At 55.8% G+C, this 26,769-nt stretch overlaps 2 protein-coding genes across 2 annotated transcripts; both read left to right on the top strand.

The window, feature by feature from the left end:
• Positions 1–1,923: 1,923 nt before the first annotated feature.
• On the top strand, positions 1,924–3,314 carry LOC121852567 (integrin alpha-D-like). The gene is made up of 3 exons (XM_042346535.1): positions 1,924–1,958; positions 2,234–2,360; positions 3,160–3,314. Exons 2-3 carry the CDS (start codon positions 2,240–2,242, stop codon positions 3,312–3,314), a joined length of 276 nt encoding a protein of 91 aa, XP_042202469.1. The 5' UTR covers positions 1,924–1,958; positions 2,234–2,239.
• Positions 3,315–9,549: 6,235 nt separating this feature from the next.
• LOC103172900 (microtubule-associated protein 4-like) lies at positions 9,550–22,731 on the top strand (the record flags this gene model as incomplete). The annotated part of the gene is made up of 10 exons (XM_042346534.1): positions 9,550–9,666; positions 10,485–10,635; positions 11,247–11,309; positions 11,903–12,207; positions 14,481–14,603; positions 17,532–17,624; positions 19,337–19,418; positions 19,896–20,008; positions 22,086–22,215; positions 22,673–22,731. Coding segments are annotated over 10 exons (1,182 nt in total), but the record flags the coding sequence as incomplete, so codon positions are not given.
• Between the last annotated feature and the right edge of the window lie 4,038 nt (positions 22,732–26,769).

Here is a 26,769-nt window from a genome sequence, read left to right as displayed (position 1 = left end):
ACTCTGCCCCGAAATCCAGATCAATCTTTATCCCTCCGCCATGTCCCTTCAACAATAACAACAACAAGATTGCATTTATAGAGCGCCTTTCACGTTCGGAGGACGTCCCAAAGCGCTGGACAGTTGGGTCGGGACCCGAGCAGGGGGGAAATGGTCAGGGTGAGGGGAGGGAAGGGAGGCAGCAAGGAGGGGTAGAGAGTCGAGAGGGGAGCTGCAGGCACGGTTGAAGAGGAAGGTCTTGAGACAGCCTTGAAAGAGGAAAGGGAGGAGGCGGCGAAGGCACTGGGGGATAGAGTTCCAGAGCCTAGGGGACTGAGAGGCTGAAGGCCCGGCCACCGATGGTAGGGCGGTTGGGGCGGGGATGTAGAGCAGACCGGAGCCAGAGGAACAGAGGTACGGGCAGGTAGGTAGGGGGATAGTAGGTCGGAGAGGTAGGAGGGAGCGAGGCCGTGAATGGCCTTGTAGGTGAGGGTGAGGATCTTGAATTCGATCCTCTGGAGGATGGGGAGCCAGTGGAGGCGAGCGAGGGTGGGAGTGATGTGGTCGCGAAGCCTGGTGCGGGACAGTACACGAGCTGCAGAGTTCTGAATGACCTGCAGGTTGTGGAGGGAGGTGCCGGGAAGGCCAATGGGAAGAGTGTTCCCGGAGTCCAGCCTTGAGGTGATAAAGGCGTGGACCAGAGTTTCAGCAGCGTTTCCTTGCCATCTTTAGGTCACACCTGAAGACCTCCTCTTTGACCGTGCCAATGGTTACCTCCCCCTTCTGGCTCGGTGGCATACTCTGTCAATGTCAAGTGCTCTGGGACACAACCGTACTGTGGAATTAGACTCCAGCAGTTACCCCAATCCTTGGCTCTTGCCAACCTGTGTCTAATACTCTCTGGAATTAGGTAAGCAGCGTGCATCACTCCAGGGAGAGAGAGAGAGAGTGCATTCCATTCCAACAATCTATCTCTGGGATTTATTTCCATGTGCAAATGGGATGCATAGAATTCTCAGTTGGGTTTGGAGACTCTTAAGCACAGTGAAGGGTTTCCACGTGTCAGACGCCCACCCAGCTGATGAAAAAAAATTGTTTTATAAATGTAAGGGGTGAGGTGTTCTGTGACATCTCTCTGGGGTGAAAGGTGCTGTGCAATGTTAATTAGGTGTATCATTATTTTTACAAACAGGTTGGGAACAATTTTCAAGAAAGGGGAAAAAAGGAGTTGAATGACATTGCCTCTTACCCAGAAAACCTCTATAATATCGCTGATTATACTCAGCTGAACAACGTGCTGAAATCGTTAAAGGAGAAGATGTATTTAATTGAAGGTCAGTTTAAAAACATTTTAATAATTCATAACTCCATATCCTCAGCCAAACCAAACTCTGTGCCCATTACACCAGCCCTCGCCAGGCTTCACTGGCTCCCTATCACACACTAAACTGTGCGCCCATTTCACCAGTCCTCGCCAGGATCCACTGGCTTCCTAATACATAACGGATCTATCTCAAGATCCTCACACTCGCCAACAAATCCCTTCACACCCTGGCACCTCCCTGCCTCTCTGACCTGCTTACTTATCTTTCAGTAGGAACCCAGTTGTCTGTCAGTCAGTCAGTCAGTCAATCATTCAATCAATCAATCAATCAATCAATCAATCAGATTATTAACCCCAGAGAAGCCATCTGCCAATCGACTAACAACTGGGTTCCTACCAGCTACTTGGTAAACAGAGGTGTGTGGAATAAGATAACTTGCCCAACATTTCATCCACGCTGGGAATCGAACCACGCTGCCTCACTTGTGAGATGAGTGCTCTAACCACTGCACTGCAGGACTCTACAGGACTTCTTGTTGTTCTATGTCTCAGAAGCAAATTCTGTCGGATTTACCCCCATAGGGACCCAGGAATCTGACTCCGCCTCCTTCAAATGGAAATGTCACAGGGAGGATTCAGTGCCCTAATATCAAAGGTACATGGAATAAACAATGGAACAGAAATTGGATTCAGATATGAGAGGGAGATGGGTAGAGACTTGGGGAGTCAGGTGATGGATTGAAGTGTGAGAGGGATATGGATATACTGGGGAGTGAGGTGTGATGTGATGTTGGAGAGGGAGATGGATAGAGACTTCGGGATCAGGGATGGATTGAGATGTGAGAGGGAGATGGATAGAGTTGGAGAGTCAGGGGGTGGATTGAGGGGTGAGAGGAGATATAGGCTGAGATCCTGACATGTGTTTCTCAGGACGCCATGGTTTTTGGGACCGTGGGAGCCTACGATTGGTCAGGAGGTCTGATGGAGTACGTCGATGGGAAGCAAGTCTTTATAAACGTCTCGCAAGCTGAGAATGACATGAAGGACTCTTATCTAGGTAATGAATAAGGAATTATTACGAAAATAATTATTTTATTATTATTTAATAATTATTAATAACATGTTGTTATCGGAGGCGCCATCCTTCGGATGAGATGTTAAACCTCATTCTCTCCAAAGATCATCCGCGGTGCTGTCGGGAGGGAAAAGAGAATGGAGTTTCTCTCTGTGTAACTCTCTCCCGGTCTCCTGGTTGACAATCCCCCAAATAAAATGGCTCGCTCTCCTCACGGCTGTTTGCAGGGATGTCGCTGTGCACAAACTGGCTGCCGCTTTTCACCCACAAAACATCATACTTCACAGTATATCCTGTCAGGTGCTTTGAGATGTCTTGGAGATGTCATAAAAATAATAACAATAATATAACAAAAATCCTTGCATTTGATATAACACCTTATCACGTCTCAAAGCACATCACAGAATTTTCTGTAATGTGCAGTGACTGTATATTTTGTGGGCGAAACTAGGCAGCCAATTGCACCAGCAGCATCCCACAAACAATCATGGATTCAGTGAACAAATTATTTTTAAAATTTATTATGAAGGATTTATTATCCCGGAAAAGCAATCAGACAATCGACTAACAATCAGGTTACTTCTTACTGCAAGGTAAACGTGCGTTTTCCCTGCCTGGGAATCGAACCCGGGTCCTTTTGCTTGCGAGGCGAGTGTTCTAACCAATATGCTACATGACTCCATAGCAAGAATTATTATTATTATTGATAAACCACTCAGCTCCGGCGTGTGCTGAAGATTGCAGACTGACTGACGCTGCTCTCTCTGCTCCTGGCTTGCAGGGTACTCAGTGGCAGGAGCGAACGTGAGCGACACGTCTCTCTACATTGTGGGAGCTCCTCGCTATCTGCACAAGGGCAAAGTGGTGATATTCTCAAAGAACTTGTCAACTGGCTCTTGGGCCCCAATCCAGCATATCAACGGACAGCAGGTATAGCACAACAGGAACCCCCCCTCTTCTATTCCTGTCTGTTCCTTTTCACACTTCACTGTGTCTCTAACTTTGACCCGAGAGTGACAAACGTGTTCATTTCACATTCCATTATTCTTCTCAGAGAACTTGCCTGGGACAGATAATGTAGAGGAAGCTTTACTGTGTCTCTAACCCTAATCTGGGAGTGTGGATGGACAATGTAGAGGGAGCTTTACTGTGTCTCTAACCCTGAATCTGGAGTGTGGATGGACAGTGTAGAGGAGCTTTACTGTGTCTCTAACCCTGATCTGGGAGTGTGGATGGACAGTGTAGAGGGAGCTTTACTGTGTCTCTACCCTGACCTAGGAGTGTGGATGGACAATGTAGAGGGAGCTTTACACAGCTGTAGCTGTTCACACTGACTTGCATTGCAGATCGGAGCATACTTTTGGATGTGAGCTGTGCAGTGTGGATTTGACTCAAGATGAGGCACAGACTTGTTGCTGATTGGAGCACCTCTGTATCACGACTATGGGTTGGGGGAATGGTCAGAGTCTGTGTTCTCAGGAACTTGGTATGTTTCAACGTGTGTTTGTGCTCAAAGAAGAATATTATCTCAACCCTTCCTGTTCATTCCCACCATAAACACTGCCAACCCCTGCCTGTTCATTCCCACCATAAACACTGCCAACCTTTGCCTGTTCATCCCACCATACACACTGCCAACCCTGCCTGTTCATTCCCACCATACACACTGCCAACCCTGCCTGTTCATTCCCACCATACACACTGCCAACCCCTGCCTGTTCACTCCCACCATACACACTGCCAACCCCTGCCTGTTCACTCCCACCTGCCTATTCTCTTCAGGGCACTGCGGATGTCAGCACAGCCCAGCCTGGCTCATTGGCAGGACCTGGAAGGGCAGGCCAGTCACTGGGGGAAGGGAATCCCCCACTGAGCTCCTGTTAACCCTGCAGCCAAAATCCTAACGGGGAGGGTGGTGCCGCTGGACAAGCAGCGGGAAAGCTTGCCAGACAGCGTTTTCAGTGGCAAGCCTATGTGGTTTTAGCTGGTTAGATTCCAGCAGTTACCCCAACATACACTCTGGGGTCCCCAACGCCTTGGCTCTCACCAACCTGCGCCTAATACTCTTTGGAATTAGGTAAGCAGGAAGTGTCCCTCCAGAGAGAGAGAGAGAGTGCGCATTCCATTCCGACAATCTACATCTGGGAATTACCAGGTTTAGGTGGAATGTATGGAAATCTCAGCTTGGATTGGAGACTCTTAAGCCTGGTGAAGGGTTTCCACGTATGTCAGACACCCAGCCGATGAAAAAAAAATTGTTTTCTAAATAAATGTAAATGGTGAAGTGTTGTGAGACGTCTCTGGAAGTGAAAGGCCCTGCGTTGATTCTTCCTAGGAGAATTTGACCTGCACAGACACGCTGTACGGGAAAGCAGGGAATGTCTTTGGGAGGTTCGGAAGTGCGATATCTGAGTTGAGGGACGTGAATGGGGACGGGATCAACGACGTGGCCATCGGGGCTCCCCTGGAGGACGAGCACGCTGGCTGTCTTTACATCTTCAACGGGGAGCGGCACCGCATCAATCCTGTCTATAGTCAGGTCAGTGATCCCAGTACCTCACCAGGGGCGCTAGTGTAGCCATAACTAGTCCTGCAGTGCAGTGGTTAGTGATCTAGTTGAAGAGGAGGGTCTTGAGATGGGCCTTGAAGGAGGCAAGGGAGGGGGCGAGGCGAAGGGACTGTGAGATGACGTTCCAAAGGGTGGGGGCAGAGAGGCTGAAGGCCACCACCGATAGTGGGACAGGCCGGGCGGGAGAACATGGAGCAGGCCGGAGTCCGCGGGCTGATGCTGTCCCGCTGATCGCTCGCTCCCGGTCTTTCGTGTGCAGTTTGGCTGCCGCCTCGACCGAACCGCTCCCCCGAAAATGCTTCTCCTCCTACCCCCCTCTATCCGCTACTCCCACTCGTCCTTCTCTCCCACCGCCCTCCACGCCTTCTCTCTCTCCTGGACCCCATCATTACCTCCCTCTGCCCCAGACTGGGCAGCCTCCTCCGGGCCCATCGTGGCTCCTGCGTTGGTTGTACCAGAGCAGCCATCCCAACTGTTCCATTGTTCACTGTCTCCACAGCATCCGCCTCTGCAACAACTCCTTCCCCCTCCCTCAGCCATACCCTCTCCAACACTGCCTGCTCCTCAAACTCCACGGTCATTTCTCCCCCATGACACCAAATCCTCTTCATTCCACGCTCTCCTCCATCCTCACCCATCAGCCAACCCATCCGCATTTCCCTACAAAATGTCTGCTCCATCTGCAGTAAAGCCCTCACTCTCCATGACCTCATCCTGGATGAGCACATGGATATTCTTGGGCTTACGGAAACCTGGCTCTCCCCAGTGACTCCATCCCCCGAGTTAACCTCCCCTCCTGGCTACAACTTTCACCACAACCCCTGCCCAAACCAACATGGCAGCGGGGTGGCCCTCATCTCCCAAGCTTCCCCGGTCTATCCCATTATTCCTCTGGCTGCTTCTCCTCATTTGAGCACCTCACCCTCTCACTCAAAATTCTCCTGGTTTACCCCCCAAAACCCCCTGGCTCCTTCCTTCCGATATCTCTGCTCTCCTCTCCTGTCCCTTTGTCAGATCGCCTGCTCATAATGGGCGACTTCAACCTCCACCTAAACTCCCCTTGCGCCACATCCTCAGATTTCATTGCCCTCCTCTGCTCCCTAAACCTCACCCTCCACATCAACTTGCTGACCCACAACCATGGCCACTCCCTCGACTTCATCATCACACATAGCCTCGACATTTCCAATCTGTGTATCACGGGCAAAGCCACCTCGGACAACTTCCTCATCTCCTTCTCCTCTCGCATTCCTCTCCCCTCAATCTTGCCCCAATCACACTTTCCGCCCATGGAAGAGGCTTCCCCCTGAGACCCTCACAAAAGCCCTCTCATCCTCAGACCTCCTATCCCACTGGCCTTCTGTCCACAGCGGCCCTGAAGCAGCTGTCAAGCTGTTCCATGATCGCCTCTCCTCCACCTTCAACTCCCTCGTCCCCTGAAATCCAGGAGCGTCTCCAAACCCAACCGCTCTCCCAGTACAACAGCCATCTCCGCTCCCTAACATCCCAAACCCGGCTGCTCGAGTGCAGGTGGCAGAAAAACAGCCTCACCACCAGCTGTGGCTCGAGCATCTTCACACCTACCCCGCTGCCTGTCGCAAGCAAAAACTGCGCACTATTGAAACATCACACTGGAGGCCAATAATAACTACAAAATCCTATTTTCCACCACCCGCCACCTCATCCGTGTGCTCCCTTAAGCCCCTCAATCATCACATCTAACGCCGCGTAAGGGTCATGGACTTCCTTACCTCTAAAATTGACAACATCCGCCTGGCTGCTTCATATCTGCCCCATGTCGCCTACCACCACCCCCATTCTGTCTCCCTCACCCACCCCACCCTCAGCTCCTACCATAGCTCCCACCCTACATTCATTTGCCCCCATCACTCCTTCCTCTCATCCACCATCACCACAATGAAACCCATTACCTACTGCCTCGACCCCCTCCCCACTCAACTACTGATCACTCAGCTCCCCCTCCTCTGCCCACTGCTGGCAGACACTATTAACTGTCTCTCTCCTCAGGATCAGTCCACCCACTCTCAAACCTGCGGTCATCAACCCACTGCCTTAAAAAAATCTACCCTCGATCCCTCCAATCTCGGCCACTCCCGCCCTATCTCAAACCTGCCTTCCTTGCCAAAGCTCTGGAACTCATCGTTGCCAACCAATTTCGTGCCCACCTCTCCCACCACACCCTACTCTAACCCCTCCAGTCCGGTTTCCGTTCCGACTGACCACAGTACAGAGACAGTGCTTGTGAAGGTCACAAGCGATATCCTCTCTATCTGTGACTAGGGCTCTCTCTGCCTCCTTGTCCTCCTGGACCTCTCCACCGCGTCCGACACAATCGATCAGGCCATCCTCCTCCACCACCTGTCCTCCATCATCCACCTCAGTGAGACCCGCACTCACTTGGCTCGAGTCCTGCCTTACAAACCGCCAGCGATACATTTCTGCAAATAGCTTTTCTTCCCCCCGGTCACCTGCGAGGTAGATACCTCAAGGATCCATCCTTGGCCCCCTTTTCTTCCTCATCTATGTGCTCCCTCTCGGTGATGTCATCCGCAGACACGGGGTTAACTTCCACATGTATGCGGATGACACTCTACTTTTCCACCTCCAGCTTTAACCTTCAGTCCCCTGATGTTCTGTCAGTTTGTCTGTTAGACATCAGGAGCTGAATGAGCAAAAATTTCCTGCAGTTAAACGTCAACAAGATGGGAGCCATAGTCGTTGGCTCCCGCCCACGTCTTCTGAACCACGGTTCCGACCTCCTCAACCTACCCGACCTGTCCTTAAAACTGTCTGAAGCCGTGCGCAACTTAGGCATCAGGTTCGAACCCCAGTTATCCTTCCTCCCCCACAACCAGTCCCTGACCAGCACCTTTCTTCCACCTCCACCACATTGCCCGTCTCTGACAATACCTCACCCCAAAAGTTGCCGAAACCCTTGTCCATACCTTTGTCACCTCTCAGCTGGTCGACTCTAACGCCCTCCTCGTCGCTCTTCCCTCCTCCACTATTCACAAAATTCAGCTCATCCAAAACTCCGCCGCCCGCATTCTGACTCGCACTGACCTCCGTACCCTGATTACTCCAGTCCTGGCCAAACACCACTGGCTCCTGTCACAGAGCAGATCCACTTCAACATCCTCACTCTAGTGTTTAAACCCCTCCATTCCTTGCCCCACCCCATCTCGCTAACCTCCTCTCTCCCCACAGCAGTACCCGCTGCCTCCGCTCTACTGGCTCCGGCCTCCGCATCCCCCGAATCCTCCGCTCCACCATCAGCGGCCGTGCCTTAGTCACTACGCCCTGAAACTTTGGAACTCCCTCCCTCAACCCCTTCACCTCGCCCCCTCCTTCCCCATCTTCAGGTCGCGCCTGAAGACCTTCCTTTTCGACCGCGCCCACAGTCACCTTCCCCCTTCCCCGGCTCAGCCTCGGGCCCCACCATTGGTAAGCTCTGAGATACCGCCCGGTGTGGAGGGCGTTAGATTGTTGTTGTTGTTGACTCTCCCTCAACACACATCACACCCGCTTTCCCCTCACCTGCACCACCAAACCTCATCTTTGATGGTTGAAGTGATTTCTTCCTCTTCTCCACTCTCTCTCTCTCTCTCTCTCTGTGCTCTGTGCAGATATGTGTGTGTGTGTGTGTGTATATACGTGTATGTCTCTCGGTCTCTCTCTCTGCACTCTCTCTGCTCTCTCTCTTTCCCTCTGTCAGTCTCTCTATACCTGCGTGTGTCTCTGCTCTCACTCCTCTCTCTGCTCTCCTTTTCGCTGTCTGTCTCTCTTTCTCTCTCTCTTTCTCCGTCTGTCTCTTTCTGTCTGTGTGTGTGTGAGTGTGTTCTGAGTGCGACTGTGTTTGTACGTGAGTGTGTCTGTCTCTGTGTGGGGCGAGTGTGTCTGTGTGAATGTGTGTGTTCTGCCCTCAACCTCTCTGCTCCCTTTTTCTATCTCTATATCTCTCTCTATACCTATCTGTGTGTGTGTGTTTTGAGGGCATCTGTGTGTGTGAGTTGGTTGCATCTGTGTAGTGTGAGTGTGTCTGTGGGAATGTGTGTGAGTGTGTGTATTCGAGTTTGTGAGTGTGTCTGACTGAGAGTGTGGTGTTTGCTGGTGTGTCTGCAAGTGTGTCTGTGTTTGTGACTGTGTGGTGTGTGAGTGTGTAAGTAATAATTTACTCTCCGGCTGTGTTTGGCACAGTGTACAATGCTCAGCCTCTACCTCACTGGGATCCTCTCTGCTTATTACCCTGACTGCCTGTATGACCGCTCTCCTCTGCACACAGTGACCTGCCCCACGTCACCCACTGACAACAAGCTTTGTTCTTCCCCTGAATGTGACGCCGCCATTTCTCCTCTAACTCAAGCTTTGCTCAATTTGCTCCCACTGTATATCTCTGTCTCCTTGTCACTCAGTCTGAACAGTGAGGCAGGGAATCCTTCCACTCAGTTCGTGATAACCTTGCAAGCCAAAGCCCTAACGGGTAGGGCGGTCCTAGCTGGACAAGCAGCGGGAAAGCTTGCCAACCAGGGCTCTCAATGGCAATCTATGTGGTTAGACTCCAGCAGTTACCCCAACGTACACTCTGGGGTCCCCAAGCCGCAGGTCCCCAAACCTGTGCCTGATACTCAGATACCAGCTGATCAAGGTGAACGGGTTTCTGTGGGTGTCAAGAAACTAACTGATCAAGCAAGCCTCAGAGTGAGTGTGAAGCTGGGTGAGTGTGAGCGGGGTGAGTGAGTGTGAGCGGGGTGAGTGAGTGTGAGCAGGGTGAATGAGTGTGAGCAGGGTGAGTGAGTGTGAGCAGAGTGAGTGAGTGTGAGCAGGGTGAGTGAGTGTGAACAGGATGAGTGTGAGTTGGGTAAGTCTGGTGTGCAGTTGAGGAATGGATTGGAATAATGACACAGGTTAGAGAGCGGGAATATTGGGGAAAATTTGAAGCCACCGACCGGTGATGGAGGGGGGATACTGCATGGGGTGGGAATGATGTAGAGATCTCAGAGTAGGCAAGTGCTGGTATTTGGGGGCGCGCGGGGGTTGGGGTTGGGTGGGGGGGTGGGGTTGGTGTGGGGGGGTGTGTGGGGGAGGGCTGGCATTGTGGGGGGCTGGCATTGTGGGGTTGGCGTTGGGGGGGCTGGCGTTGGGGGGGAGCTGGCGTTGGAGGAGGGATTTGGTGTTGGTTGGGAGGGGGGTGGCTGGCGTTGGGGGTGCTGGTGGGGGTTGGCATTGGGGGGGTTGGTGTTGGGGGCTGGCGTTGGGGGGCGTGTTGGTGTTGGGGAGGCTGGCGCGTGGGGGGGTGTTGGTTTTGGGGGGCTGGCGTTGGGGTGGGGGTTGGTGTTGGGGGGGCTGGCATTGAGGGGGTTTGGTGTTTGGGGGGGCTGGCGTGGGGGGGCGGCTGGTGGGGGGGGTTTGGTGTTTGGGGGGGGCGTGGGGGGGGGGGGGGGCTGGCGCTGGGAAGGACTGGCGTTGTGGTGGGGTGACTGGCGAGGGGGGGGCTGAACGCTGTTTCCTGTTTGCAGGTGGCTGAGATGAAGAGCCCAGTGAAGACGGGAGCATCGCGCCCTCCCACAGCGCCACTGAGCAAGCCGGCCACCTCCCCCACCTCCGCCTCCCCCAGGACAGCAGCCCTCCAGAGAGGCTCCAACACCAGCCCCCCCAAACGGCCAACATGTACGTCCCAGACCCCAGCCACCAGCACCCCCCTGACATCAACACCCCCCCAGCCACCAGCACCCCCTGACATCAACACCCCCCACCACCACCCCCCACATCCACCAGCCACCAGCACCCCGCTGACATCAACACCCCCCCAGCCACCAGCACCGCTGACATCAACACCCCCAGCCACCAGCACCCCGCTGACATCAACACCCCCCAGCCACCAGCACCCCCTGACATCAACACCCCCCAGCCACAGCACCCCCTGACATCAACACCCCCAGCCACCAGCACCCCCTGACATCAACACCCCCCCAGCGACCAGCACCCACCTGACATCAACACCCCCCCAGCCACCAGCACCCACCTGACATCAACACCCCCCCAGCCACCAGCACCCCACTGACATCAAACACCCCCCAGCCACCAGCACCCCCTGACATCAACACCCCCCAGCCACCAGCACCCCCCTGACATCAACACCCCCCCAGCCACCAGCACCCCGCTGACATCAACATCAACAAGAGAGAGACAGCCCTGGGAGATGGCTGGGGGAGACGTACTATGGTATAACTGTATTGACACCTGGAGCTGATTCTAATGTTTCTAATCTGGTTTTCCAGCCATTAAAACTGAACCCAGATCTGCAGACAGCAAGAAACCTCTGTCAGCCAAGTCCCCCTCAGGTAAGGTCTCCCTCTGTCAGCCAAGTCCCCCTCTGGCCCCCGGGTCTCTCTGGCCTGTGGATGGGGGGTTGGGAGGGTGGGGTGAGGTATGGGGGTCGAGTCTTGTAGCTCAGTGGTTACAGCACTTGCTTCGCAAGCGAGGGGACCCTGGTTTGATTCCCGGCAGGGTGAAATATTGGGCAAGTTTCCTTACTCCATACATCTCTGTTTACTTGCAATAAATAGGAACCCGGTCGTTAGTTGATAGAGGGTTCTTTTTTCCGGGTGTCTATCATTCTCTCTTCCCCCTCAAAAAAAACTGTTTTGGTCACTCAATCCACGACTGTGAGCTATGTGCTGGGACGCTGCTGTGTGTAATTGGCTGTCGAGTTTCCCCCACAAAATATACAGTTACTCCACTTCATGGCATTTTCTGTGAAGCGCTTTGAGAAGTCTCGAAGACGTAATAAGGCACTATATCAAATGTAAGGATATGTGAGGGGGGTGGGATGTAGGGGGGGTTTGGGCGTGTGCGGGGGGGAGGGGAGGGGAGATTTTCGGGGGGGGAGTGGGGATAACAGTTAGACAGTGATGATATTTCGTTCTGCCGACAGCTGAGCTAAGCCGGCCTCGAACAGCCTCCTCCACCCCGGTGAAGAGCTCCCCTGGGACCCCAACTGCCCGGACCCCCTCTGCCCGAGCTCCCACACCCCGAGGTCCCCGGTCTTCCACCATGAAGATGACAGCTGCAGCGGAAGCCAAGCGTGTAGCGCCCGTGACCCGCCTTCCCCCAAAGCCCGTGCTTGCCCCCAGACCCCCCCGGCCAACCAGCGCCCCTGTCCCAGCCCCCAACCTCAAGAACATCAGGTCCAAAATCGGCTCCACCGAAAACATCAAGTACCAGCCCGGCGGCGGCAAGGTAAGCGGGTGGGGGGGCAGTGATCAGGGTGACAGTTTCCGTGTGTGTCAGACACCGCCTGGTCACGGTGAGGGTTTCCGTGTGTGTCAGACACCGGCTGATCACGGTGACGGGTTTCCGTGTGTGTCAGACACCGGCTGGTCACGGTGACGGGTTTCCGTGTGTGTCAGACACCGGCGGGTCACGGTGACGGGTTTCTGTGAGTTTCAGAACATAAGAACATAAGCATTAGGAGCAGGAGTAGGCCATTCAGCCCCTCTAGCCTGCCCCGCCATTCAATAAGATCATGGCTGATCTATTCTGTGGAGTCCTGTAGCTCAGTGGTTAGAGCACTCGCTTTGCAAGCGAGAGACCTGAGTTCAATTCCAGGCAGAGGGTGAAACCTTGGGCAAGTTTCCTTACTCCACACAGAGCCTAACAATAATCCCTCCAAAACCAACAATAATAAATTGGTCATTTTCAATCCACGACTGTTTGTGGGACATTGCTGTGCGCAATTGGCTGCCGCGTTCGCCCACAAATATACAGTCAATTCACTTTACAGTGTGTTCTGTGAAGCGCTTTGGGACGTCCTCCCGACGTGAAAAGCGCTATATCAAATGCAAGGATTATTATTATTATTATTATTCTAACTCCACCTCCCGCCTTATCCCCATATCCCTTAATCCCTTTATCCACAAGAAATCTATCAATCTCAGACTTGAATATGTTCAAGGACTGAGCATCTGCAGCCCTTTGGGGTAGAGAATTCCATAAATTCACTGAAGAAGTTTTTCCTCAACTCAGTGCGAACGGGTTTACCCCGAACTTTAACACTGTGACCCCTGGTTACAGTTTCTCCAACCAGCGGAAAAAGTCTCCCACTGTCTATTCTGTCGGGCCCCTTAATAATCTTATAGGTTTCTATAAGATCACCTCTCATTCTTCTATATTCTAAAGAATATAGGCCTACATTTCTCAACTTATCCTCATAACTCATCCCCTCATCCCAGCTACCAACCCAGTGAATCTACGTTGTGCCCCCCCCAAGGCGAGTACATCCTTTCCTAAATACGGAGACCGAAACGGCACACAATACTCTCGGTGCGGTCTCACCAGAGCCCTACACAGTTACAGCAATACTTTCCTACTCTTATATTCTAACCCTTTTGTAACAAATGCCAACGTACTGTTAGTCTTCCTAATTGCTGCTGTACCTGGAAACTAACTTTTTGTGTCAGACACCGGCTGGTCACGGTGACGGGTGTCCGTGTGTGTCAGACACCGGCTGGTCACGGTGACGGGTTTCCGTGTGTGTCAGACACCGGCTGGTCACGGTGACGGGTTTCCGTGTGTGTCAGACACCGGCTGGTCACGGTGATGGGTTTCCGTGTGTGTCAGACACCGGCTGGTCACGGTGACGGGTGTCCGTGTGTGTCAGACACCGGCTGGTCACGGTGACGGTTTCCGTGTGAGTCAGACACCGGCTGGTCACGGTGACGGGTTTCCGTGTTCTCAGACACCGGCTGGTCACGGTGACGGGTTTCCGTGTGTGTCAGACACCGGCTGGTCACGGTGACGGGTTTCCGTGTGAGTCAGACACCGGCCGGTCACGGTGACGGGTTTCCGTGTTTCTCAGACACCGGCCGGTCACGTTGACGGGTTTCCGTGTGTGTCAGACACCGGCCGGTCACGGTGACGGGTTTCCGTGTGTGTCAGACACCGGCTGGTCACGGTGATGGGTTTCCGTGTGTGTCAGACACCGGCTGGTCACGGTGACGGGTTTCCGTGTTTCTCAGACACCGGCTGGTCACGGTGACGGGTTTCCGTGTGTGTCAGACACCGGCCGGTCACGGTGATGGGTTTCTCAGACACCGGCTCATACCAGATCATGGTGACAGAGAGACAGAATCAATCCCACGATGGGGGATGGTAAAAGGGACGGTAACTGCAGACAGTGTGAGCAGTGATCCGTGTGGTGTGGGGTGGGTACTTTGTGTGTGTTGTGTGCGTGTCTAAGTGGGTGGGGGTTTCTCTGGGTGTGGTGTGTGTTGGGGGGTTGCTCTGTATGTGTGAGTGTGTGTGGGGGTGCTGTGTGTGTTGTGGGGGCGGTGGATGTGTGTGATGTGGGGATGGGGTTGGTGGGCTGTAGTGGGCATAGGCTCATTTCTCCGTGTTGTGATGTTCTCCACACCCATTCCATCCCCCGCCTGGTTTCCCTCCCTCCATCCCTGGTGTTGTTTTTCTCAGTGGTTCATGCCCTGTGTCTGTCTGTGTGTCTGTCCCACACACAGGCCAGAGTGTTAGACAGGAAGGCTGAGGCCGGCAGATTGAGTGGAAAGCCTGAAGTCTCTACAGTGACTCGAGTCACTAAGTCAGCCACTGGGAGAGAACCCGCGAGGCTGAGTGAGAGCAAAGTGAGTTACACACGCTCGCTTGCTCGCTCGCTCGCTAGCAACTCTCATTTACTTTGCCCATCTACAGTGTGAGTGAGTGTGAGTGTGGCAGTGTGAGTGCGTTCAGTATAAACTTCTTCTCCTCCCACCTCGACTGCTCCAATGTCCTCCTCACATGTCTTCCAAACTCCACCACCCACAAACTACAACTAATTTAGAACTCCACCACCCGTATTCTCACCCACACTGAACTCCATCCCCCCATCCCCCCAGCCCTCGCCAGACCCCACTGGCTCCCCATCACACACACTGAACCCCATCCCCCCATCCCCCCAGCCCTCGCCAGACCCCACTGGCTCCCCATCACACACACTGAACTCCATCCCCCCATCCCCCCAGCCCTCGCCAGACCCCACTGGCTCCCCATCACACACACTGAACCCCATCCCCCAGCCCTCGCCAGACCCCACTGGCTCCCCATCACACACACTGAACCCCTCCCCCCCCCCCCAGCCCTCGCCAGACCCCCTGGCTCCCCATCACACACACTGAACCCCATCCCCCATCCCCCCAGCCCTCGCCAGACCCCACTGGCTCCCCATCACACACACTGAACCCCATCCCCCCAGCCCTCGCCAGACCCCACTGGCTCCCCATCACACACACTGAACCCCATCCCCCCAGCCCTCGCCAGACCCCACTGGCTCCCCATCACACACACTGAACCCCATCCCCCAGCCCTCGCCAGACCCCACTGGCTCCCCATCACACACACTAACCCCATCCCCCCAGCCTCGCCGCCCCACTGCTCCCCACCACACTGAACCCCATCCCCCCAGCCCTCGCCAGGCCCCACTGGCTCCCCATCACACACACTGAACCCCATCCCCCCAGCCCTCGCCAGACCCCACTGGCTCCCCATCACACACACTGAACCCCATCCCCCAGCCCTCGCCAGACCCCACGGGCTCCCCATCACACACACTGAACCCCATCCCCCCAGCCCTCGCCAGACCCCACTGGCTCCCCATCACACACACTGAACCCATCCCCATCCCCCCAGCCCTCGCCAGACCCCACTGGCTCCCCATCACACACACTGAACTCCATCCCCCATCCCCCAGCCCTCGCCAGCCCCCACTGGCTCCCCATCACACACACTGAACCCCATCCCCCAGCCCTCGCCAGACCCCACTGGCTCCCCATCACACACACTGAACCCCATCCCCCCAGCCCTCGCCAGACCCCACTGGCTCCCCATCACACACACTGAACCCCATCCCCCCAGCCCTCGCCAGACCCCACTGGCTCCCCATCACACACACTGAACCCCATTCCCCCAGCCCTCGCCAGACCCCACTGGCTCCCCATCACACACACTGAACCCCATCCCCCCAGCCCTCGCCAGACCCACTGGCTCCCATCACACACACTGAACCCCATCCCCCCAGCCCTCGCCAGACCCCACTGGCTCCCCATCACACACACTGAACCCCATCCCCCCAGCCCTCGCCAGACCCCACTGGCTCCCCATCACACACACTGAACCCCATCCCCCCAGCCCTCGCCAGACCCCACTGGCTCCCTATCACACCCTAAACCCTGTACCCCATCCCCCCAGCCCTCGCCAGCCCCCACTGGCTCCCTATCACACACTATGTGAGTGAACATGTGTGTGCGAGATTGTGTGAGTGCATGCATGTGTGTGAGCATGTGCGTGTGCGTGTGTAAGAATGCGTACGTGTGTGTAAAAATGCATGTGTGTGAGAGGAAGTGTATGTGTAGAGGCATGTGCTCATTTGTGAGCTGCAGCTAACTCTTACCGCTGGTCACTAACCCCTGTGGTTGTGAATGGCTTGGCACGGGATCTCTCTTCAGATCAGTAGATCCTCCTGATTTCCTCCACACTAAACCCTCCGGCTCACTGTCTGTCTGTGTGTGTGTATGTTTGTCTGTCTGTAACACCATTTGTGCAGTTTCCAGTGACTGTTGAGTTGAGCCCCATGTAATTTAGTTGCCAGAATTAGCAGAGAACTAACTGCGAGGGGAGAATGGGGTTAGACTGGGGGGAGTGAGCACCAGCACAGACACACTGGGGAGAGAGCAGGGAATGGGGTTAGAGTAGAGGGCTCCAGTGGGGGAGCGAACCCCAGCACAGACACGATGGGGAGAGAGAGCAGGGAATGGGGTTAGAGTAGAGAGCGCCAGTGAGGGAGCGACCCCCAGCACAGACACACCTGGGAGAGAGCAGGGAATGGGGTTAGAGTATGAGAGCGCCAGTGAGGGAGCGAACCCCAGCACAGACACGATGGGGAGAGAGCAGGGAATGGGGTTAGAGTAGAGAGCGCCAGTGAGGGAGCGACCCCCAGCAGACACCCGGAATCGTGGGCGTTAATCAGTGGAGGCCGCAGTGCGTTGCTTTAGTTGGATGTTGGAGATGTGTGGCCGGTGTCTAACTTTGTCTCTCTTGGCTCAATAGCCGGAGACTAACTCTGTCTCTCTCTCACACAGTGGCCAGAGTCTAACCTTTCTCTCTCTCTCAGTGCAAGAGTATTAACCTCTCTCAGTGGCCAGTGGCCATTTAACCCCTCTCTCTCTCACTCTCTCTCTCTCTCTCTCTCTCTCACTATCTCTCTCTCAGTCCTCAGTGTCAGAGTCTAACCTCTCACTCCCTCTCTCTCTCTCTCTCTCTCTCTCTCAGTGTCGGAGTCTAACCTCCCAATCTGCATCTTTTTCTGTCCGTCTCTTGTCTCTCTGTCTCAGTGTCGGAGTTTAACATCGTTCTCTCTCTCTCTCTTAACCTTTGTCTCTCAGTAGCCGCAGTTTATTTAACCTCTCCTCTCTCTCTCGCTCAGTGCCGAGTGATAAACTAACCTTTCTCTCTCTCTCTCTCTCTCTCTCTCTCGCACTCTCTGTGTCTCAGTGTCTAACTGTGTTGTGATCTCTCAGGTGCAAATCATCAACAAGCGGGTTGACTACAGTCACGTGCAGTCAAAGTGCGGCTCCAAGGACAACATCAAGCACGTGCCGGGCGGGGGCAACGTGAGTGCCGGGAGCTACGTACGGGGTGGTGGGGGAAGGGCAACACACTGACCCGGGGTGGGGGCTACACACTGACACTGACTGAGGGTGGGTGGGGGGGGGGGAGGGCTTGAACACTGAGTGATGGGGCAGTTGGGGGAAGGGTAGGGGTGTGCCATCTTCTGCACTGGATCGCATGGCCCTGTCACCCCCGCCCTCGCCCGGCTCCACTGGCTCTCCATCCTCCAGAGGAGAGAATTCAAAATTCTCGTCATCGCCTTCAAGGCCCTCCGCGGCCTCGCTCCTCCCTACCTTTGTGACCTGCGAACCCCATGTCATCCTGTCCCGCTCCTTCTGCTCAGCGGGCTCCGGCCTGCTCCACGCCCCCCGCTCGGCCCACCCCACCATCGACGGTAGGACCTTCAGCCTCTCTGCCCCCACGCTTTGGAGCTCCATCCCACAGTCCCTTCGCCTCGTTCCCCCTCCCTCGCCTCCTTCAAGGCACGTCTCAAGACCCTCCTGTTCGACCGCGCCTTCAGTCACCCTCCTACCCCCACCCTCCCTGCCCTTCACCCCCTCCTGATCCCAACCCTCAGCTCAGGTCCAAATCCCTGAAGGTCCTCCTGATGTGATGTGTAAATGTAATGTATTGCATTGCATTTCCCTGACCCTCCGCTGCCCCCTACTGGCGACACGCAGTACCAGCCTTGCCATTCACACTCCCCTCACCTCCCCCCCCCCCCCGCTCACCCCCCCCTCCCTGCTCACCCCCCCTCCCTGCTCACCCCCCCCCGCTCACCCCCCCTCCCTGCTCACCCCCCCCCCCGCTCACCCCCCCTCCCTGCTCACCCCCCCCCGCTCACCCCCCCTCCCTGCTCACCCCCCTCCCTGCTCACCCCCCCTCCCTGCTCACCCCCCCTCCCTGCTCACCCCCCTCCCTGCTCACCCCCCCTCCCTGCTCACCCCCCCTCCCTGCTCACCCCCCCTCCCTGCTCACCCCCCCTCCCTGCTCACCCCCCCTCCCTGCTCACCCCCCCCTCCCTGCTCACCCCCCCCTCCCTGCTCACCCCCCCCTCCCTGCTCACCCCCCCCTCCCTGCTCACCCCCCCTCCCTGCTCACCCCCCCCCCGCTCACCCCCCCTCCCTGCTCACCCCCCCCCCTGCTCACCCCCCCTCCCTGCTCACCCCCCCCTCCCTGCTCACCCCCCCCTCCCTGCTCACCCCCCCCCTCCCTGCTCGCCCCCACTCCCTGCTCGCCCCCCCTCCATGCTCGCTCCCTGCTCGCCCCCACTCCCTGCTCGCCCCCACTCCCTGCTCACCCCCCCTCCCTGCTCGCCCCCACTCCCTGCTCGCGCCTGGCTCATTACTCTCGTTCTGGCCTCCCCTCACCCCCTCTCTATCAGCCTTTCGATCCCCTGTGGTGCCTCTGGGAGCCCCTCCCGGTGTCTGTCCAGCTCTGGGGTGGACACTGTCAGTGTGAGGTGCTGTATAGTGTACACTGAGCTGCTCTGAGCTCAGACGAGACTCTGATCATAGTGAGGTCTATCTGTCGCTCTCTGTGTCTCTCTCTGTCTCTCTCTCACTCCCTCTCTGTCTCTCTCTCTCTGTGTCTCACTCTATCTCTGTGTCTCACTCTCTCTCTCTTACTCTGTGTGTCTCACTCTCTGTGTCTCTCTCTACGTCTCACTCTCTCTCTCTGTGTCTATCTCTATATCTTTCTCTCTTGATTTCAGATCCAGATTCCCAGTAAGAAGATGAACCTCAGTAGCGCGTCAGCAAAGAGTGGCTCCCGCACCAACCTCAAGCTCAAAGCAGGTATAGTGCCCTCTCGCACACTCGCTCACACTGCCCCTTACACACTCGTTCACACTGCCCATGGCACACACTTATATTGGCCCTCACTCACACGTACATTGCCCCTCGCTCACATTTTCCCCTCGCACACTGGCTCACACTATTCTCTCGCTCATACGCTGTTAAGCACGCTACCCTGTGTGGAGGGTGCTATATAATTGCATGTTGTTGTTGTACTCACACTGCCCCCTCGCACACTCGTTCACACTGCCCCCTTGCACACTCACTCACACTGCCGTTCGCACAGACTCACACTGCCGTTCGCACACACTCGCTCACTCAGCCCCTCGCTCACACTCACACTGTCCCCTCGCACACTCGCTCACTTAGCCCCTCGCTCACTTACACAGCCCCTCGCACACTCCCTCACCCTGGCCCCTCCCTCAGTATGGCTCCTCCGCCCCTGGCCCTGACCTGCTCAGTGATGGTTGTTACCAGGTGCTGGAGATGAGAAGGTTGAAGCCAACAAGTTGGACGTGAAGAATGAAGGACAGGACAAAGCGAGCTCAGAGGACAACATGGGGGATACCCCAGAGGGGGGCAATGACAAGGTGAGGAGGGCCAGCGAGGTGCAGATAATGATGCCTGGGGTTTGGAGCCTGGAGCCGGTGGCTAGCACTCACACTGCTCCCAGCATTGCCAATGTCCGTCCACCCAGCAACTGTTAGACTCCAGCAGCTACCCCACTGCACACTCTGGGGTCCCCAAGCCTTGGCTCTTGCCAACCTGCGCCTAATACTCTCTGGAATTAGGTCAGCAGGATGTGTCCCTCCAGGGAGACAGTGCACATTTCATTCCAGATACAGGGAGATTCCCATGTGTAGGTGGCAGACACATGGGTGGGTTTCCGTGTGTGTCACAGTGATGGGTTCCCATGTGGGTCAGACACCGGCTGATCACAGTGATGGGTTCCCATGTGGGTCAGACATTGGCTGATCAAAATACCCCCAGTTAAATCCGCATATTGAGCTGGCCATTGAGAGCACGGCCTGGCAAGCCTTCCCGCTGCTGGTTCAGCTAAGATCACCCTCCCCACTAGGGCAGTGCTGTCTTCAGCAGTGCTCTGGAATACAGAGTAGAGAGCTCCGGTGGGGCAGCGAGCGCCAGCGCAGACACACGGGGGAGAATAGGCTCTCTGATTCTCTAGTTACTCTGCTGCACTGGCTGCTGTGAAGGTGTGAGTTGTGTGTGTGGTGAATATTAATAATAATGATCCTTGCAGGTGATACAGCGCCTTATCAGGTATTCGAGACGTCTCAAAACATTTCTCAGAATACATAAGAACATAAGAATTAGGAGCAGGAGTAGGCCATTCGGCCCCTCGAGCTGCCCCGCCATTCGATACACTGTAAAGTGAATTGACGGTATCTTTTGTGGACGAAACGCACAGCAGTGTCCCCACAAACAGTCGTGGATTGACTGACCAGATTATTTTAAAAAAATTATTTTGGGGGAGTTTATTACCTCTGGAAAAGTGATCCGCTAATCGACTAACAACCGGGTTCCTACTTACCTCTGGTAAACAGAGGCACGTGGAGTAAGGAAACTTGCCTAAGGTTTCAACCTGCCCAAGATCGAACCTGTGTCCTCTCGCTTGTGAGGCCCGATTAAGGTTGTGTGTGTTGTGTGTTTGTGATGTCTATGTGTGTGTTATTAGTGGTGTGTGTATGTGGTGTACTGGTGTGTATGTGTGTGCATAGTGTATTGGTGGTGGTGTATTGGTGATGGTGGTGTGTAATGTACTGGTGTGTGTGTGTGCATGGTGTATTATTTGTGGTGTGTTGGTGGTGTGTGAGTGTATGGTGTGTTGGTGTTGGTGTGTGAGTGTGTGGTGTGTTGGTGGTGGTGTGTGAGTGTGTGGTGTGTTGGTGGTGGTGTGTGAGTGTGTGGTGTGTTGGTGGTGGTGTGTGAGGGTGTGTCGGTGGTGGTGTGAGTGTGTGTCGGTGGTGGTGTGTGAGGGTGTGTCGGTGGTGGTGTGTGAGGGTGTGTCGGTGGTGGTGTGTGAGGGTGTGTCGGTGGTGGTGTGTGAGTGTGTGTCGGTGGTGGTGTGTGAGTGTGTGTCGGTGGTGGTGTGTGAGTGTGTGTCGGTGGTGGTGTGTGAGGGTGTGTCGGTGGTGGTGGTGTGTGAGTGTGTGTCGGTGGTGGTGTGTGAGTGTGTGTCGGTGGTGGTGTGTGAGTGTGTGTCGGTGGTGGTGTGTGAGTGTGTGTCGGTGGTGGTGTGTGAGGGTGGTGTGTGGTGGTGGTGGTGAGGGTGTGTCGGTGGTGGTGTGTGAGGGTGTGTCGGTGGTGGTGTGTGAGGGTGTGTCGGTGGTGGTGTGTGAGTGTGAGGGTGTGTCGGTGGTGGTGTGTGAGGGTGTGTCGGTGGTGGTGTGTGAGTGTGAGTGTGTGTCGGAGGTGGTGTGTGAGGGTGTGTCGGTGGTGGTGTGTGAGGGTGTGTCGGTGGTGGTGTGTGAGGGTGTGTCGGTGGTGGTGTGTGAGTGTGTGTCGGTGGTGGTGTGTGAGTGTGAGGGTGTGTCGGTGGTGGTGTGTGAGGGTGTGTCGGTGGTGGTGTGTGAGTGTGAGTGTGTGTCGGTGGTGGTGTGTGAGTGGTGAGTCTCCCTGTAACCTTGAGCCCTGGTTCTCTTGTAGAATGTGGGTGACGAGGAGACAACCCGACTGCCCGAGGCGCCCCCCAGTGGAGCGGTTGGGAGCAGCACACTGAACGGAGTGGGGGAAGCGGACAGCCAGTCTCTCAGCCAACCGCAGCCGCTGCCGACATGTGAGCGAGCGCTACCCCCAGTGCCAACAGCCTGACCCACACACCGCACTCACACACCGCCCGCCCGCCCGCCCGCGGGGTTCAGTGTCAGCGCAGTGCCGGACACCGGGCGACAACACGCAGAGCCTTGCACAACGACGTGTGCGTGGACGCGCACACACACACGCTCGCTCGCACACACACGCACACACGCGCACGCATTCCTGGACACACACACATACTCTCACACATACAATCTCACACACACACACTCATACATGTTCGTTGCACACAGCTTTGCTCGCAACACTCGCGCGCGCGCGCGCGCACACTCACAACAACAACTTGCAAGCACGCAGCACATGGGGCAGCGTCTGGGAACGCTTAACGGTGGTGGAGCCTGATGCCGGGGGGGGGGGGGGGCGGGGAGGGGTGGGGGGAGTATCGGTGTGTGATGGCTTCTCTCTCTCTGTTACAGATTGAATCTCACCGGCTGCCACGACAGAGCTGAGCACAGAGCAGACAATGTACAAAGCCCCCCCCCCCCCCCCCCCCTCGCTGTGACAGCCCCCCCCCCCCCTCGCTGTGACAGCCCCCCCCCTCGCTGTGACAGCCCCCCCCCTCGCTGTGACAGCCCCCCCACCCCTCGCTGTGACAGCCCCCCACCCCTCGCTGTGACAGCCCCCCCCCCTCGCTGTGACAGCCCCCCCCCTCGCTGTGACAGCCCCCCCCCTCGCTGTGACAGCCCCCCCCCTCGCTGTGACAGCCCCCCCCTCGCTGTGGCAGCCCCCCCCCCCCCCCCACTGCCAGGCTGGGCTCTCTGCCCACAGCTTCACATCCGCACTCCACGTCTCCACAGCCCCCCCCCCCCCCCCCCCACCCGCACACACACACTCAGACATTTAGTAAAGTGAATGAGGATGTTTTAGCTTCAATTATCAGGAGTTTGTGATTAAACGTAACGTCTCACTGTTTAATTCAGGGCGGAGAATAGCCCCTCCCCTGACATAGTCCCCCCCCTCGCATAGCCCCCCCCCCCCCCCACCACAGTCCCCTGGGCACAGACCCTCCTCCTTACACAGGCCCACCCCCTTACACAGCCACCCTTCCCCCAGGCACACCCTCTCCCCCCCCCCCCCCGACACAACCCCTCCCCCAGACATAACCCCTCCCCCAGACATACCCCTCCCCCAGACAGCCCCTCCCCCAGACATGGCCCCTCCCCTAGATGTAGCCCACCCCCTTACACAGCCCCTCCCTGACATAGCCCACCCTCCAGACACCACGGCTCGTCACTCATACAGCCCTCCCCCAGACATGGCCCCTCCCCCAGGCATAGCCCCTCCCCCCAGGACCCAGCCCCTCCCCCAGGACTGTGGTTAAAGGGTATGTGGGGCTGAGCTGAGGGTTTTCCCAACCCCTTCCCTGCCCGAGAGAGAAAGAGCATTGCAGGGCGTGGACATAGCTGTACCCCCCCCCCCCCCCCACAAGGAACCTCCCTCACTAACCGACTAACTGACAGATGACTAAGGCCCCGGGATGGTGGGACCTGGTGCAGAGAGGCCACTTGTGGCGAGCGGACGGCTGGCGTGTGGATACGTGGACAGAGGGCGAGAGTTTTACTGTAATATTGTTTTCACAATCCAGGGAGGTGCCGGGGGCGGTTAATCCAAACTAAACCCATCCGATCTGTCTCTCTAACGCCCACTCACTCCCACCGCACTCTCACTCCCTCTTTCTCAGAGGTTGTTTCTCACTCTCTCCCATTCTCTTTCTCTCACACTCACAATTTCTCTCTCTCTCTGTCACTGATTCTCTATAGAGAGAGCTGTTGAGGTGGGGGAAGCGAGGAGAGAGAGTGTGTGTCCGGGGGTGGGGGGGAATTCTGAATTGATCTTGTCTGACTGAAGTTGTCACCCCCCCCACCACCCCACCACCACACACACCATCTCTTGGTATTAATCCCAATTATACAGTGTTGATGTGGATGTTGTGGAGATTTGGCTAATGTGTTGACTCAGGTACTGAAGGATTGTGGAGGGAGGGGGGCTGGGGAGTGAAGGAAGGGGGGCCGGGGAGTGAAGGAAGGGGGGCCGGGGAGTGAGGGAGGGGGTGCCGGGGAGTGAGGGTCTGGGGAGTGAGGGAAGGCGGGGCTGAGGAGTGAGGGAGGGGAGTTGGGGAGTTAGGGGGGGGTGATTGGGGAGTGAGGCAGGGGGACCAGGGAGTAAGGGATGGGGGCTCGGGGAGTGAGGGGGGGGTGGAGTGTAGGTGTGGAGGGCAATGAGTGGGGGGTTGGGGAGTGAGTGGGGGGTTTGTGGAGGAGGGGAGGTTGGGGAGTGGGGTGGGGTGTGAAGGAGTGAGGAGGGGGGGGTCGGGGAGTGAGGAGGGTGGTCAGGGAGTAGGAGGGGGTTGGGGAGTGAGAAAGTGGGGGTTGGGGAGTGCGGGAGGGGAGCTGGGGAGTGAGGGGGTGGTTGGGGAGTGAGGAAGGGGGTCGGTGAGTGAGCGGTGGGGTTTGTGGAGGGAGGGGAGGTTGGGGAGTGTGGGTGGGGGGTTGGGGTGTGAGCGAGTGAGGAGGGGTGTCGGGGAGTGAGGAAGGGGCTCGGGGAGGGAGGGAGGAGGAGTCAGGAAGTGAGGGGCGGCCAGGGAGTGAGTGGGGGGAGGGGATCTGTTGTGTTAGTGTGCGGGGGCTGCTCACTGCTCACTGTCTATGCCCAGTTTCTCTGTAGCCAGTCTCTACACGGCCAGTCTCTGTGCCCAGTCTCTCTGTGCCCAGTCTCTCTGTGCCCAGTCTCTCTGTGCCCATCCTCTCTGGCTCTGCCCAGTCTCTCTGTTCCCAGTCTCTCTACGCCCAGTCTCTCTGTGCCCATCCTCTCTGGCTCTGCCCAGGCTCTCTGTGCCCAGTCTCTGTGCCCAGGCTCTCTGTGCCCAATCTCCCTGGCTCTGCCCAGTCACTCTGGCTCTCTTGTCACGTCACCAGCACATCAGTAAAAGGGAAATGAAGAACCTCTCTCAATGTCTGACACCTTTTCGCAGTGATTTTGTGGAGTCCTGTAGCATAGTGGTTAGAGCACTCGCTTTGCAAGCGAGAGGACCCGGGTTCGATTCCCGGGCAGGGCGAAACGTTGGGCAAGTTTCCTTACTCCACACGCCTCTGTTTACCAGCAGTGAGTAGGAACCCGGTTGTTAGTCGTTTGGCAGATCGCATTTCCGGGCGCAATAAACGCTTTAAAAAAATAATAATAATGTGGTCACTCAATCCATGGCTGTTTGTGGGACACTGCTGTGCGCAATTGGCTGCCGCGTTTCACCCACAAAATATACAGTCACAACATTATATCCTGTGAAAGCGCTTTGAGACGTCCCAAAGACGTGATAAGGCACTATATCAAATGCGAGGATTATTATTTTGAAAGAGAGACGAATCGTAACAGATGTTAAATGTGTAACGAGGCATGGATTTTGTCTGAATCTCGGACGTTATGCGAGACGATTTGTTGTGTGGGGTATGAAACTAAATGTGGAGTGATGCCCACACGCAGGCCATGTGATGGGCTTGTATACTTTAGTGGCTGCTGTCAACCTTCACACATTAACAATATTGCCCACATCCTTGCTTTGCTGTTTGGCTGTTAACAAACAATATCACTGAGTCTGAGATCTAATTTTATCGTTTAGTCTTTGTTGTACCAAGAGTCTGATTTGAAATAAAGCTTCTATGTTGATGTTAAGGCGGTGCTGATTTCTTCTGTGTCCTCCGGTCTCTTGTCAGACTGTCACCTGCCTCGTTCCTCAGTGCTCTCCTCGATCCTCTCTTTAATGTTGACAAAACAGAAGCCAATACAAGACGATACTGCGAGGCTCCCGTCAACGGCTTCTATCCTGCGGCCCTGACCTCAATATCCCTGAGCTATCCCTCAGACTTACTGAACCAGTGCACAACCTTGGGGTCAGGTTCGACCCACAGCGATCATTAGCCACAAGCAGCACAATTACATTTGTACAGTGCCTTTCACGTCGGGACAACGTCCCAAATGAATGGATCAGCCATAATCCACAGCCTTTTAGGGGAGAGGGTTCCAGATTCCCACTCCCCTTTGTGTGAAAAACTGCCCGATTTCACTCCTAAATGGCCCAGTTTTAAGATGACGTCCCTTGTTCTGGATTCTCCCTCCAGTTTCTCTGTAGCTACGCTATCAAATCCATTTATTATTTTAAACCTCAATCAGATCAGACTCAACCTTCCAAACTCAAGGGAATAGAGACCACATTTATGCAACGGTCCTCATAATTTAACCCTTTTAGCCCTGGTATCATTCTCGGCGCTGCACCCCCTCAGAGCCAATATATCCTTCCTGAGGTGCAGAGCCCAAAACTGAACAGTCTCCAGATGGGGTCTGACTAAGACTCTGGACAAATGAAGCATCATTTCCTCTTTATATTGCAGACCCTTTTAGACAAAGGTTTGTAGATTCTAAAGCACAGTGACGGGTGTCCGTGTGTGTCAGACACCCGGGCCTGGTCCACGGTGGACGGGTGTCCGTGTGTGTCAGACACCGGCTGGTCACGGTGACGGGT

This window comes from Callorhinchus milii, unplaced genomic scaffold (genome assembly GCF_018977255.1).
Source record: "Callorhinchus milii isolate IMCB2004 unplaced genomic scaffold, IMCB_Cmil_1.0 Scaffold967, whole genome shotgun sequence".
Taxonomy (NCBI): domain Eukaryota; kingdom Metazoa; phylum Chordata; class Chondrichthyes; order Chimaeriformes; family Callorhinchidae; genus Callorhinchus; species Callorhinchus milii.
Note: the sequence above shows the minus strand (reverse complement) of the source record. Positions and strands in the feature narration are given on the sequence as shown.

Bases quoted from the DNA above. Each gene is read 5' to 3' on its own strand.
- LOC121852567 (XM_042346535.1), top strand. From the start codon at position 2,240: ATGGTTTTTGGGACCGTGGGAGCCTACGATTGGTCAGGAGGTCTGATG. The intron at 2,361-3,159 runs GTAATGAATAAG...CCTGGCTTGCAG, and splicing joins CATGAAGGACTCTTATCTAG to GGTACTCAGTGGCAGGAGCG.